Here is a 16,108-nt window from a genome sequence, read left to right as displayed (position 1 = left end):
CAAATTGGGTTTTAGTTGTCTTCAGAAAACCACTTAGTAAATGTGGTTTCATATTAATTTCATACTAAGTAAAAAATACCAAGTCTCAAAGGGGTTAAACAATAACATTTATTGCACTAACTATGCTGAGCATTCTACAGACACCATGAACATCTACACAATACTACAGAGCAGAAGGCAGACTGATGGTGTTATATAGCTAGGCAAACATCACAAGTGCTCTCTAACCTTCCTTCATACATTTCTTACAATATGGTAGCAATACAATTATATCAGCTTTAAAGTTTATATCAGCTTTAAAGTTTATATCTGCTTTTTTTTAAATATCTGTTTAATAGTTTGGTTTAAACATAGCCTAATGTAAAAGATAAATGTGTAGAATAAGTTGATTTATTCATAAAAATAAATATAAACAATCTGTATAGGCCTACCAATGATATTCCTAAGTGCTAGTCAAAGTATAAATATATATATTTATATAACAGCTTATTTGAATATAATCAAAATATTGCATTAGTTCTGGCCAAATTTTTAAGTGAGCTAAGAAGGGTTAAAGTATTTCATTTTGTTCATAAAAAAGTATTGAAAAAGCCAGTACAAATTCACATAGAAATATACAATGTAGATATTTTACATTTCTCACAGGAATGTTGGCGGTGGTTCAAGATGTTGATTTTGTTTAAGTGAACAGGAATGCTAGTTTTAACAAAGATTAAATACTAAGCACTTTCTCAGGGTAGTAATGACTTATTGCTTTGAGACTTCCATCAACAGCTGGGGGCTATCAACATGATTAGAAATGAAAGAACCTCAAGCTGTTTGGGTATGCACCAGAGCATTCAAGGTTGAAAGAAGAACAGCTGGAAAGTTAATTGAATCAAGTTGTCCTGTAACACTTACACAGTACATTTACAACATTAGATGTTGACTTGATTTTTTGGAATAAATATTTTTACAGCAAGTTTTTTTTCTTCAGAAAAATACAAAGAACTTTTTTATTTAAAAATAAAAAAAATTACTTTAGTAAACATGACTAAATTTTGAAAACAATTTCAATCCTGTAAAAAATAACCTATGTTTAATTGTTTCCACATATTAAAATGATTCTAAAACTGGTCAGTGGCAATTAAAATATTAAACACATTACATTTTTCTAATGTTTAGAACTGATTAGCATCAAAAATGAAAAATTGGAATAATTTGCATTCCAGGAACTCTCAGACGGAAGTGAATGCAAGTTGAAATTTAAAAACAGTTTCAAAAATAAGAAAAAAATCCAGTTCATCATTTCAAAATGCAACTATTACAAGGAATAAATAGAAAAGTGTTGTATTGTTTTATTATTGAAATACCGGTTGATCCAACATTACCACCAAAAGGTACACCTACGCCTCTGGCTAGCACAAAGACATCAGTGAATGCTAGTAAAGCTTTAAAACAAAAGTGGGCACCAAGACTAGGAAAAGTGCAGACTGTGAAGGAAGTACACAGAGAACTCATGGCTCAACACAACAGGTGCTTGTGTACGCTATGCAAGTTACTAAACAACAAACACATCTTTACTTGGAGCCACTTAATGAAATAAATCAAGCATTTTCAAAAGAAAATTAAACTCCCATAGTTAATATACACAGAAAAATTAACAAAAGTAAAGTATCTTAAATAATTGTGGAGAATGTAGTTCCTAGTTTGATTTCAGCATTAAGATCAAACAATGTAGCTAATGCATATATAATGTATTAATCTTAAAGATAAAAAAAAATGTGTGGAAAAAAGCTAAACAGAATCAAACCAGCAAGCACCATCCCCTGGTTATTGCAATATAAAAAATGATTAGTATAGCACTTTTAGCATTACATTACAGTGAAATGTATTGATACAGTAAATAGGTTTATATTCTCATGCAAATTAATACAAAATACATGAATATATATTTTTTAAATATACTAAACAGAATAATATTCAACTTATGATAAAATACTGAACAAAGTTTTCCAAATAAATCAAACTGATGACTGCAAGTAATAAAACAATTTTTAGAGTTATCCCCATTTTTTAACTCTTGATTTAATATATTTCTTGGGAGGGGGAGAAAAATTGTTTAATAAATTCCATTCCAAAAATATAATATACAGATCACACAACATATATCTTTAATATTTGTATCAATATCACAATAAATATGACAAAACCAACAGCAACGGTCAGTCTGAATGATCACAGCAAATAAACAGGGCACAACACCAGACAACAAATTGATTTAAAAATAAGCAGGAGATATATATAAAACCATTAGCAAACAAACTGTGCCCTCAATATTAAAGAAAATTTTTTTATGATTAGACCGGAAATTGTGCAGTATTCCAATTTTTTCTAAAGGTGTAATTATTTTCAAATTTAATAAGATATTTTCCTATTTTTTACATAACTATTAAAAATTAAGAAAAATGTACAGTTAAAATCTATATACTTATTGGATGTACACAAACTTGCTTTAGATCTATAGTTACAAAAACATGGTAAGTTTTGGCAATATACTTCTCCCTATACATAGTTTAAATAATTAAATTTACTTAACTATAAAAAAAAATAGTATTTAAAAACATTATAATCCTGATCCTTTCCACAATGCATCTTTTTTGTTCTATAGTTCTGAAGATCAAACTTGCTGTTAAATTTGTTAAGTGAACTAATCATCGATTCTGTTATAGACAGAAAAAAAAAACTTTCAATATGGTAGAAAAATAAAACATAAAATATTTTCCATTATATATTTTAAGAAGGCTTAAAAGAAATATTTAAATTATACATAAAAATTCCACATTCATGAAAAGTAAAAACCATACACCTCAAAAGCAATAAAAAGATGTTATGCTTTTTCTTATAGATCATCACCATATGCTGCAATGTTTATGTGGTTAGCCCCCCCCCCCTCCCTCCCAAGATTAGAAACAGCTGGTAAACTGGGAGTCTGATTCTTTTTTAAATAAAGCTATCAATTCTATATATTTGACAGGAAAACCAGCAGCCATCAATGTTATTTTAGCATCAGCCATTTTTTTTAGCTTAAAGGGAGCAAACATACAATAAAATTTTTGAAGGGAGTATAGTAAACTTTCAATAAAATTGCCAAGGGGACCAAACTTACAATAAAATTTCTACAGTTGAAATCACTCCCCATTTGCAACAGCTTCCTTCTTCTCTTCCCCAGCAGAGGCACTTTCTGCTGCTTCTGCTGCCTTCTTCTCTGGAGACTAAGACAAAAGTTTAAGATTTTAAATTTTCATTTAAACAATTGCCTAAGAAGTTTTTGTTTGTAAAAGAAACAACTATAAAAAAAATATGTTTTTTTATTATTGTAATTATAATTTAGATAATACATAATCTTCTATTATTAACCTGCAGTTTTCCTATCAAGTCCTACATAATAAATATGATAACAAAAATTTTCCTTTACAAAGCCCTTTTAAAATTATTTACCTTGGGTGTAGGCTCTGCGGTTGGATCCAAAATAATTTTTCCAACATTTTTACGGTCACACAACTTTTGCATTGCTTCACCCACCTAGCAATGAATGTACAACAAATATAAAATTAGCAAAGAAATTTAGAGCTCCAATACATAGAATTTTTTTACTGGCATGTTGAATGCAAAACTTCAATGAGGACATCTAGATTCGTAGAGTTTATATCTTGATCTTTAAGCTTTATTTAAAATGACATTTAATACAGTAGAATCAAACAGACCTACATAATGCATGTTTTATTACCTTTAAAAAAAAAACAAGATCCGAATCTTTAATATTTGAACTTACATCTTCAAAAGCCCACACTGAGTCAATGGTCAGTTTCAGCTTGCCTTGATTGTATAGATCAAGCACACGCGTCACTACAGAACGCACATACTCATGATGACCCTGTCGGAAGAGCAGGCGTCGCAACTGGAAGCCACCAATGACTTTGTTATCATCATAAAGTTTTAAGGGGTTCACCTTGTCAACTTGCCACCACTGATAGATAAAAAAAAATGATTGGATTAATCTACTTATTTCATTTCTTTTTAAAAAAAAAAAACCTGAAGATTAAGATAGTTAAAAAATACTTAGCTGCTTGATCACCTTTTTAAAAATAAAACAAGTACATTCTATTGATAGTGTTGATTTAAAAATAACTGATTTGGCCATAGTAATTTTAGACAATAAGTTGTATTTTCAAAGCAAAACTTGCTTTAAAAACGCAAGAATATATTGTGTAAAAACAAGCTAACAATACTGAAATCAGAAAGGTTACAGTTTTCATTTTTGTAAACACATTATGGTTATTAGCCTGGTTTTAAAAAATATATATATATGTATCTATTACTAATTTTATTACAAGGATATGACAACACAAATTAAAACTTTATAAACTACAATGTATGAATTTAAATGCAGATGCAGGCAATTTTTAAAAAGTTGTATCTGCTATATGGACACCTATTGAATTTTCATTGTGGGCCTATATAGGCTAGAAATAAATATGTTCACTTTACACTATTGAAGAATTAAGTTGTTGGGTAAAAGAAAGGGTGAACTGCATTGTCTTGAATATGCATGAAAATGCATCCCGAAATAGCCATTTCTTTGGTTTTATTTATCAATATACTATACAGATCTATCTAACCCTACACCACTCCAAACATACTACTTTCAAAACCACTAAATATCTATAAAAATCAAAAGGAAATTTTAAAATATTTTATGAACTAAATATGATAATTTATTTTTCCAGTATAAATTATATATGTGGATTTACCTACTTTAGTTTTTTAAATATAAAAAGTATATCAAATCAAACCAACTTTACTTTTTAAATTTGTTTTTCCCCCCCAAATAATTGTATCATGCATCTTAATTTTGTTTATTTTAAAAATATATCTAGCATATATATTCTAATAAACATTCAACAAGAAAAATTAGTTTGATAAAAAAAATTACAAGAATTTCATATTTTTAAAAAAAAACATGCTTTACAGTAAAATGGCTATTGTTATGTAATTCATAAATCATTCTAAATGAGAATTACGTAATGAAGTTAAAAATATGCATCGATAATTAACTGCTGTCTTTTAGGTTCTGGGAGATGAATTATAATAATTTTTAAAATAGACCAACCTCATCTGACAATCTAATTTAAATACTCATACTGTCATACCTATTGTGAGGTAATTCTTTCATCTAATAAAGAGTACCTTTATAGAGTCTACAATGTAGACCAGCCAACAAAACTGTTTTATTTCTCATTTTGTCAACTAAAGTTTTGTCTCGAGGAATCAAATAAATATTGGTAAAGCTAAACACAAATGTAATGATTAAAAATAAGTAAAACAAAACAATTTAAAAAAAAATCCTTTAACCATTTCCTGTCAAATTAGAGTATTTATTTCTGTAGAATAAACATTTTAGTTGACAGTTAAGACACATGTAGGCAGCTTGCCAATATAAAAACTTCATAGCAACAAATTTTCAGCAGTTACTGAAACAAGCAACATTTATTAAATTGCTAAACTAAATCTTGAAAGGCAACAGTGATCAAAGCCTATAATAATTGCTATGAACAAAAGAGGAATGAAAGATTTTAGAAAAACATAAACTGTTATTTTGATAGTACTTTCACAAATTAGGAGATAAATTATACAATTTTATTTTCCAAATTGACTAGAAATCTTAAGGAAATTTAGTTTTTTGTTGTTGAATTTTTAAAAATGGAGCTAAGGTGCAAGTACAACAATTTCATTACTAGCTTCTGTTATTTCATATTCAGCTATAAAAATCAAATTGAAAACACAATATTTAAAATAAAAAAAGGGGAACACCTACAGTTGAACACAACCCCCTCTTCTATTGTAAAATACTTACCACCACTTTGTCAGGAAGTTGTAGCTTTTAGAAAGGAACATTAAAACCCTCTATTAAAGTTACTTTATATCAACTGCCTTTAGCTGCTTGAAAAAGGAAACTCTTTATCAACAAGGGTTACTTTCTAACTCCTTGCCTAAGCTCTATTTTGAAATGTTACTTTATATATATATATATTTTTTCTTTTTATATATAACAATAATCAACTAGAAAAAAATCTATTAAACCATTTAAATATTCTGGTTGAGAGTAACGAAAAAAGCATTTGATTAATAAATTAATAACAGACAGAGTAATACTTTACAGGAAAAATTATATTTCTAATCAATTACATGTTTACAACATTAGAAATAATTTGAACTTGATTCTTTTTTTAATAACTCAACAGGTCTTGAATGTGCAAACACTGAGTTCACCAATGACAATGTGCCACAAGTTTTTAATAACTTTGAAAAAATTCAAACCAATTTACTCTAACTTTTAAAATTGTTTAAATCTTTGTATATAATTTATTTAACTTGCTAACTAAGTCTTCTTAAGTAAATTATGTTCAATACATGATTTCACACATTTTATTGTTTTCAAACTGTGTGGAAACCAGAATTTACTAGAAATTGGTGACAATGTCTCTCTGTTTTAGAATCACTGAGGTTACAGGGATATAGGCTATTGTAATTCATAAATCATTCTAAATTGGAATATGTTAAAATTTTTAATGAAGTTGTCAATCTACAGCACCTAATTAACTACTGTCAGTTACACATATTTTAAAATTGTAAATATTTTTTGGTCTGAGTTGAAAAACAAAAGATAAAATATTTATATCTTTACCGTCCTTTAAGATTTTAAATAGTGTGTCCATTCAAGTTTTACTTTGAAGGCATTCACAAAAAAGATCAATGTCAAAAATGTTACTTTAATTTAAATGTTTTTTGTCAATTAAATTTTATAAAAATTAACACTAGATCTATTCTGTAAGAAATCTACCTATATTTTATGTACTAAGAGCCTAACAGATAACATTGTACACATATAGGAAAGGGATGGATTTTATTTTGTTTAAATACTCTAATTTTAAAGGGTTTAAGAATATGCATTTTTTTCCAGTGTATATAAGCAAAATACTTATTTGCCTAACATAGAACATATATTTCAATATTTTTAACTCTAACATAATGGAGGCAAAATTAATCACATCCTTTCCTAAACAACAAATCACATGTCATAAAGTCCACAATATTTGTCTTACATGCGTCAGAATATGCTTCATGGATAAAAAAAAAAGACAGAAGAGAGGAGAGATTGAGTAAAAAATGCAGAATGGAAGAGGTTAGTTGTTATTAATGTGTTAAAAACATGCACCTGTTTTAATCCTGCAGTGAATTTTTTAAATTTTGAAGAAATTTACTCCAACACCAATGAAAAGTCTCAAAGCCCATCATGCTTTCAGTTATAAAGTTGAGTTAAATTTCTCAGTTGAATAAATCAATCTTTTTCAAACATCTTGCATACCATTAAAATTTGTATGATTACATCTATATCTACCCAATGTGAACGCTTTACATGTTCAAGACATGATCACATGAACTAAACAGTTCTACATGGAAATAACACTTTAAAACGTGACCAGAGCTCAAAGAAATATTCTATTGAAGTATTAAGTTCTTTAAATTAAAAAAATGGATTAGGTTAACAAATTTAATAGTTCAAAGATATTTGTATAATAAAGCAAAAAAACATTTAAACAATTAAAATGGAGCACCAGCACTTTTCAAAAACAAAATTTCAGGACACTTTTGCAAAACATCCACAAAACTTAAGCCAGAATGTAATCTGAAAAACTCCATTGGAAATTATGGAGAATTATGGCTGGCATAGAAATGACTAAAGCAAAACATGTACACAAGAAAACATCACAACCTTTATGCAAGCAATTTTAATGTTAAAATACTAATGGGCTTTTGTTTAGTTGCATATTAAGATGTCTCGTGTTAGAGTAATTACTGCTTAACAGCTGTCAATTCATAGTTTATTCACTATTTTTAATAACTTGATGCATATATGGACTACTATAAAAATGAGACCATATAAAACTTACAGATTTGGCAAAGCTGATTATGCTTTTAGTTTCTCCTGTCACGATATTTGAGGACCCTGTAGAAGAAAAATATTTAGGTTCAATAGTATTCAGGTACAGAACTAAACTTTCTGTTGTCAGGCACAGAGCTAAACTTTGTGGTCAGGCACAGAGCTAAACTTTGTGGTCAGGCACAGAGCTAAACTTTGTGGTCAGGCACAGAGCAGCTAAACTTTGTGGTTAGGCACAGAGCTAAACTTTCTGTGGCCAGCCAAATTGAATGATTGTTTACATAATGATTACTTTCAGACCACTAAATGTTAGTCTGTAACATCACATTTAAAATTGCAACATGTATACTAGTATACATGTCTAGAAAAAAAAAAGCACAAACAAGTATACATGCTCTGTGTGGAAAATGTTTTCATTTAACATTAACATGTTGCATTTTTTCCCTAGCAATACATGTTGCAAGTGTACCATGAGGCTGTCAACAAGCTACAGACAAGACCATTGTTCATTGGATCCCAACTCTATCCCTATGTAATCATGTGCTCTATCATACCAACCAAAACAACAGTGCTCTATCGTGCCAACAAAAACATAATTAAATGCTGAATTGTTCAAAATATAAAAGATCAAGGAGGTCTTGAATTTCTCACAAACTTTGATCTAAAACTTAACACAGCTTTCCTAATTTGATAGTACCTTACTAAAGCAGTTCTTTAAAAATGCTTTAGGTGGAAATAATGCAAATGCTAAAAGCTACCAGCTGTTGTTAGCCAAAATTATTAATGCTTAATATAAATTGAAAAATACACTGGTAAAAACTTTAGATAAAGAAAATTTAAAACAACCGTAGAAATTGAATAACATTTACATTTCGGCGTTCTTAGATGTATAAAAATAAATGTTGATTAATCAAAGTTCAAACATTTGAGATGGATTAAAATGAATCAAGAGTTAATGAGTTGAAAGATTGCTGAGAATAAGTTGCAACAACAGTCATATAGATGTGACTTTACCAAAGAAATCTACTACTAAAACTATTTGTGTTAAGCTAGTATTTTATTTATCAAAAATAGTGAATACAACATTTTTGAGGATGGGAATGCATGTAACTTTTATGAACTGCAAATTAAAAAAAATAAAAATAAGCTGACTAAGGATTTCTAAAAATTCAATACATTTTAAGAACACTTCTTGTTTTTCAATTCTTTTTTAAATAATTGTTTTAAATTTCAAGAACCATCAATAGATTAAAAAATGAAACAAAAGAAATAAGGAATAAAAATCCTGCTTTTTTCTTTGGCTGATCAATAAACAAAACCACATGATTAGGCAGCATCAGCTATTATTTCAACTCTCTTGAATCTTTTGTATGTAGGAGACAAATATGTTCAAAGTAATTGTTTCTAGCTAATCTAATATATTATAACATCTAAATATAATTAAAAATAAGCACTGTGTGTAAAAAACGAACCAATCATAAAATAAATTTAAACTTTTACCAAAGAGAATATATTTTCCCATGGGTTTTAACAATGCAATGCCTTTGTTTGTATCATCTCCACAGAGACAATCCAACACTATGTCAACACCATCTGAGGATTCTCTGCAGGGATTCAAATAAATTTAATGACATTAGTAATGACAAGAAGGCCTCCAATTAGAGGGAAGTACATTTCAATAGAATTAGATAGTCTAATAGTACTATATTTCTATAGAATTTCATGTGGCCCAATAGTACTATATTTCTATAGCATTAGATATAGTCTAATAGTACTACATTTCTATAGCATTCCATGTGGCCCAACAGTACTACATTTCTATAGCATTGCATGTGGCCCAACAGTACTACATTTCTATAGCATTGCATGTGGGCCAATAGAAGGAAGTACAGATCCATAGCATTAGATATAGTCCAGTCAGAAAACAGATGTACTTCTAAAAGAGAATTCTTGAAATAGTACATTGTTATAAATTATCATTAATCAACTGTTATTAGTTACCGTTGTATAAGGTTAATATATTCATTTTAAAAAGATTGAAAAATAAAAGGAGACCCAAATTCACTCAAAGTAACCAAACTGCAGGAGCCTCTGTCAAATATCTATGCCCCCATCAAATGTCTGGGCCCCCATCAAACGTCTGGGCCCCCACAAAACGTCTGGGCCCCCACAAAACGTCTGGGCCCCCATCAAACGTCTGGGCCCCAAAAAAAACGTCTAGAGCCCCCTTCAAATTCCTCGAGCCCTCATCCTTTCTGGAGGCCCCATCAATTTTCTGGAGCCCCCATCAATTTTCCGGAGCCCCATCAACTTTCTGGAGCCCCCATCAATTTTCCGGAGCCCCCATCAACTTTCTGGAGCCCCCATCAATTTTCCGGAGCCCCCATCAACTTTCTGGAGCCCCCATCAATTTTCCGGAGCCCCCATCAACTTTCTGGAGCCCCCATCAATTTTCCGGAGCCCCCATCAATTTTCCGGAGCCCCCATCAATTTTCCGGAGCCCCCATCAACTTTCTGGAGCCTCCAGCCTCAAATTGTTTAGTCACAAATAAATGTTACAACTAGACCTACTCACTTTCTGATAGCCTGAGTGTAGTCAGCGTTGTGATCAAAAAGATGAGCAACATTGCCGTTAGACTTAATGGCCTCATGCTTGTGGGATGACGCTGTGCCGAAGATGGTGACATTTGGGACAGTGTTGGCTAGCTGAACTATGGCATGACCCTGCAAAAATTGTGACATTTGGGACAGTGTTGGCTAGCTGAACTATGGCATGACCCTGCAAAAATTGTGACATTTGGGACAGTGTTGGCTAGCTGAACTATGGCATGACCCTGCAAAAATTGTGACATTTGGGACCGTGTTGGCTAGCTGAACTATGGCATGACCCTGCAAAAATTGTGACATTTGGGACAGTGTTGGCTAGCTGAACTATGGCATGACCCTGCAAAAATTGTGACATTTGGGACCGTGTTGGCTAGCTGAACTATGGCATGACCCTGCAAAAATTGTGACATTTGGGACCGTGTTGGCTAGCTGAACTATGGCATGACCCTGCAAAAATTGTGACATTTGGGACAGTGTTGGCTAGCTGAACTATGGCATGACCCTGCAAAAATTGTGACATTTGGGACAGTTTGGCTAGCTGAACTATGGCATGACCCTGCAAAAATTGTGACATTTGGGACAGTGTTGGCTAGCTGAACTATTGCATGACCCTGCAAAAATTGTGACATTTGGGACAGTGTTGGCTAGCTGAACTATGGCATGACCCTGCAAAAATTGTGACATTTGGGACAGTGTTGGCTAGCTGAACTATGGCATGACCCTGCAAAAATTGTGACATTTGGGACAGTGTTGGCTAGCTGAACTATGGCATGACCCTGCAAAAATTGTGACATTTGGGACAGTGTTGGCTAGCTGAACTATGGCATGACCCTGCAAAAATTGTGACATTTGGGACAGTGTTGGCTAGCTGAACTATGGCATGACCCTGCAAAAATTGTGACATTTGGGACAGTGTTGGCTAGCTGAACTATGGCATGACCCTGCAAAAATTGTGACATTTGGGACAGTGTTGGCTAGCTGAACTATGGCATGACCCTGCAAAAATTGTGACATTTGGGACCGTGTTGGCTAGCTGAACTATGGCATGACCCTGCAAAAATTGTGACATTTGGGACCGTGTTGGCTAGCTGAACTATGGCATGACCCTGCAAAAATTGTGACATTTGGGACAGTGTTGGCTAGCTGAACTATGGCATGACCCTGCAAAAATTGTGACATTTGGGACAGTGTTGGCTAGCTGAATTATGGCATGACCCTGCAAAAATTGTGACATTTGGGACCGTGTTGGCTAGCTGAACTATGGCATGACCCTGCAAAAATTGTGACATTTGGGACCGTGTTGGCTAGCTGAACTATGGCATGACCCTGCAAAAATTGTGACATTTGGGACAGTGTTGGCTAGCTGAACTATGGCATGACCCTGCAAAAATTGTGACATTTGGGACAGTGTTGGCTAGCTGAACTATGGCATGACCCTGCAAAAATTGTGACATTTGGGACAGTGTTGGCTAGCTGAACTATGGCATGACCCTGCAAAAATTGTGACATTTGGGACAGTGTTGGCTAGCTGAACTATGGCATGACCCTGCAAAAATTGTGACATTTGGGACCGTGTTGGCTAGCTGAACTATGGCATGACCCTGCAAAAATTGTGACATTTGGGACAGTGTTGGCTAGCTGAACTATGGCATGACCCTGCAAAAATTGTGACATTTGGGACCGTGTTGGCTAGCTGAACTATGGCATGACCCTGCAAAAATTGTGACATTTGGGACAGTGTTGGCTAGCTGAACTATGGCATGACCCTGCAAAAATTGTGACATTTGGGACAGTGTTGGCTAGCTGAACTATGGCATGACCCTGCAAAAATTGTGACATTTGGGACAGTGTTGGCAAGCTGAACTATGGCATGACCCTGCAAAAATTGTGACATTTGGGACAGTGTTGGCTAGCTGAACTATGGCATGACCCTGCAAAAATTGTGACATTTGGGACAGTGTTGGCTAGCTGAACTATGGCATGACCCTGCAAAAATTGTGACATTTGGGACAGTGTTGGCTAGCTGAACTATGGCATGACCCTGCAAAAATTGTGACATTTGGGACAGTGTTGGCTAGCTGAACTATGGCATGACCCTGCAAAAATTGTGACATTTGGGACAGTGTTGGCTAGCTGAACTATGGCATGACCCTGCAAAAATTGTGACATTTGGGACAGTGTTGTCTAGCTGAACTATGGCATGACCCTGAAAAATTGTGACATTTGGGACAGTGTTGGCTAGCTGAACTATGGCATGACCCTGCAAAAATTGTGACATTTGGGACAGTGTTGGCTAGCTGAACTATGGCATGACCCTGCAAAAATTGCGACATTTGGGACAGTGTTGGCTAGCTGAACTATGGCATGACCCTGCAAAAATTGTGACATTTGGGACCGTGTTGGCTAGCTGAACTATGGCATGACCCTGCAAAAATTGTGACATTTGGGACAGTGTTGGCTAGCTGAACTATGGCATGACCCTGCAAAAATTGTGACATTTGGGACCGTGTTGGCTAGCTGAACTATGGCATGACCCTGCAAAAATTGTGACATTTGGGACAGTGTTGGCTAGCTGAACTATGGCATGACCCTGCAAAAATTGTGACATTTGGGACAGTGTTGGCTAGCTGAACTATGGCATGACCCTGCAAAAATTGTGACATTTGGGACAGTGTTGGCAAGCTGAACTATGGCATGACCCTGCAAAAATTGTGACATTTGGGACAGTGTTGGCTAGCTGAACTATGGCATGACCCTGCAAAAATTGTGACATTTGGGACAGTGTTGGCTAGCTGAACTATGGCATGACCCTGCAAAAATTGTGACATTTGGGACAGTGTTGGCTAGCTGAACTATGGCATGACCCTGCAAAAATTGTGACATTTGGGACAGTGTTGGCTAGCTGAACTATGGCATGACCCTGCAAAAATTGTGACATTTGGGACAGTGTTGGCTAGCTGAACTATGGCATGACCCTGCAAAAATTGTGACATTTGGGACAGTGTTGGCTAGCTGAACTATGGCATGACCCTGAAAAATTGTGACATTTGGGACAGTGTTGGCTAGCTGAACTATGGCATGACCCTGCAAAAATTGTGACATTTGGGACAGTGTTGGCTAGCTGAATTATGGCATGACCCTGCAAAAATTGTGACATTTGGGACAGTGTTGGCTAGCTGAACTATGGCATGACCCTGCACATTTAGGTAGAATTAATTTTGAAACTGCTTTTTAAAAATAACAAAGCTTAAATCATGTAGAAGATGAGCTTAAAAAATTGAACTACTGTTTACTAATAATATTTACTAAAAGAAATAATACGGTTTTATCATGTTCCATGAAAAAAATTTTTTTTTAACACAATTTTAATCAGTCAAATGATTTGACATCATCACAAGTAATAAAATAAAATTACTCCATGGTAAAATTCGAAAGCTCAAATCAACAACCTATGTCAGGGGTCGGCAACCTTTTGAAGCGGAAGAGCCAAAAGTTACAATTTTCAAAATTTCCCTGGTTTTAAAGAGCCACTAACATTTTTTTTATTTCAAATATTTTATACTTTTATTAAGATTATTAGTATTTGTGCAAGGAGCTGGAGAGCCGCATCTTGATATCAAAAGAGCCGCATGCGGCTCGCGAGCCGCAGGTTGCCGACCCCTGACCTATGTGCCTGTAGGGTATTTTGTTGAAAGGGTGGGTAATGGAGGTGGGAGAGGAGTGAGGGGAGAGGATGTCCAACAATTGTAGAAATATCAGTGTCAGGATCCCCCCTCTACCCCTGTCAGTCACCCACCCCACACTCTCTACCCCTGTCAGTCACCCCCCTCTACCCCTATCAGTGTCAGGATCCCCCCTCTACCCCTGTCAGTCACCCACCCCACACTCTCTACCCCTGTCACCCACCCCACCCCCTCTACCCCTGTCAGTCACCCACCCCACCACCCTCTACCCCTATCAGTCACCCCCCTCTACCAGAGGCGTAGCGACCCTTCCCGGCGCCCGGGGCGAACTTTCAATTTGGCGCCCCCCCCCCCCGCTTATATATATATATATATATATATATATATATATGTGTGTGTGTGTGTGTGTGTGTATAATTATGTGTGTGTGATAGTGTGTTTATATATAAGCTTGTGTGTGGGTAAGAGTGTATTTGTGTGTGTAAGCGTGTGTGTAAGCGTGTATGCTACAGTCCGGACAAGGTTTAATAATTACATTGTATGATTTTCATTCCTTAAAACTTTACGACAATTTAATTCCCATTAAGATGCGTTTAACTTTTTTTGCGAAAGATTAGTAATGTCAGTAAAAAAAAATAAGCCTGATCTGTGTTAGAGGGTAGTTTGTAGCTAACGCTAATATGTTTAGACCAGCCTTTTATGTTCTAGTTTTGAACGATCTCTGTTGTGATATGGTACATATTGGATTCGAAGTTTGTTAGAGTAAGGACACACAAGTGACATACAAGAAGAAGTTATCAGAAATATTTATTGTTCACATTGGAATACGACATGGGTATTTCGTTGATTGGTTGATGGTATGACAAAACAAGCTAGAGAAAACAAACTGGAATCCAACAGATGTTAACAGCTCGTAGTCTTGGATTTCGCAGATTTGCCCTGCCTTCTCGCAAACAGTTTCTTCCAGGCATCTTTTCGGGGGGGCGAAGCCCCCCGGAAAAATTTTTACGCCCCCCCCCCCCCCCCGAACGAAATGAAATTTATATAATTTATATATAGAAAATATATACTTTTAACAGTGTCCGCCCCCCCCCCCCCGAAGAAAGTTTACCGCCTCCCCCCTCCCCCCGAAGATTTCAAGTGCCCCCCCGGAGAAAAAAGTCTGGAAGAAACACTGATCAAAAGTATCTGATCTCTCACGTTGAAGTTGAGAGAATCGTAAGAATCTTACAAAGAACTAGTCGCGTCTTTTTTTTTAACAAAACTGGCTATTGAAATTGTACATTACGCGTTAATACACTTGGTTTCTTTACTAAGTGTTAAGAGAGTTATCTACTCACCAATCCAGTACAAATACTTGCGATTTTTGTTAGCGAAAAAAGCGCCCCCCCCCCCACCCCCACACACACTCATCACAACCATCTTGGACAAAGTTTGTAGAGCGGTTTTTAACGTAACTAACTTTTTTTTAAAAAATGTTACACAATTATACAATGCACAGTACAATTCGTTTCTTTCTGAGAGCTAAAGGTTGTTTACTCAGAATCCTGTGTAATTTTGCTATTTTATTTAGCCTAAAAGCGCCCCCCTGCACCATCTTGATAAAAGTCACTAACGTATTTTACAGTTCAACAATCGTACAATACGTTTTAATACAATTGGTTTCTTTTAATAGTGGTAACGTTTATCGACTCAACAATCTAGTGTAAATTCTTCCGTTTTAAGTCTCGAAAAAGCGCCCCCCCCCCCCCATCTAGGAAAAGCTTCAAAGCGGTTTTGCCGGTCACTGTTTCTTAAGAGTATATGTTTTACATTAAGAAATCAAGATAGAAAA

The 16,108-nt window shown here is 34.4% G+C and overlaps 1 protein-coding gene across 5 annotated transcripts in view; it reads right to left on the bottom strand.

The window, feature by feature from the left end:
• Positions 1-90: 90 nt before the first annotated feature.
• Positions 91-16,108, bottom strand: part of LOC131941085 (synaptic vesicle membrane protein VAT-1 homolog-like) — a 44,504-nt gene continuing 28,486 nt past the window's right edge. For 4 of the 5 annotated variants that reach the window (XM_059300079.1, XM_059300076.1, XM_059300078.1 and 1 more), the window contains exons 5-12: positions 10,560-10,708; positions 9,485-9,588; positions 7,995-8,050; positions 5,897-5,920; positions 3,815-4,009; positions 3,481-3,564; positions 3,149-3,254; positions 91-2,702 (exon numbers count right to left, since the gene is read on the bottom strand). In XM_059300079.1, the coding sequence (XP_059156062.1) occupies positions 3,171-3,254; positions 3,481-3,564; positions 3,815-4,009; positions 5,897-5,920; positions 7,995-8,050; positions 9,485-9,588; positions 10,560-10,708 (696 nt within the window). In that variant the 3' untranslated portion in view covers positions 91-2,702; positions 3,149-3,170. The remainder of the gene's footprint in view (positions 2,703-3,148; positions 3,255-3,480; positions 3,565-3,814; positions 4,010-5,896; positions 5,921-7,994; positions 8,051-9,484; positions 9,589-10,559; positions 10,709-16,108) is intronic. The other variant, XM_059300080.1, reaches the window with a different exon arrangement.

This window comes from Physella acuta, unplaced genomic scaffold (genome assembly GCF_028476545.2).
Source record: "Physella acuta isolate Inbredline_101_S28 unplaced genomic scaffold, ASM2847654v3 ptg000345l, whole genome shotgun sequence".
Classification (NCBI taxonomy): Eukaryota; Metazoa; Mollusca; class Gastropoda; family Physidae; genus Physella; species Physella acuta.
This window is presented reverse-complemented; position numbering and strand designations above follow the sequence as displayed.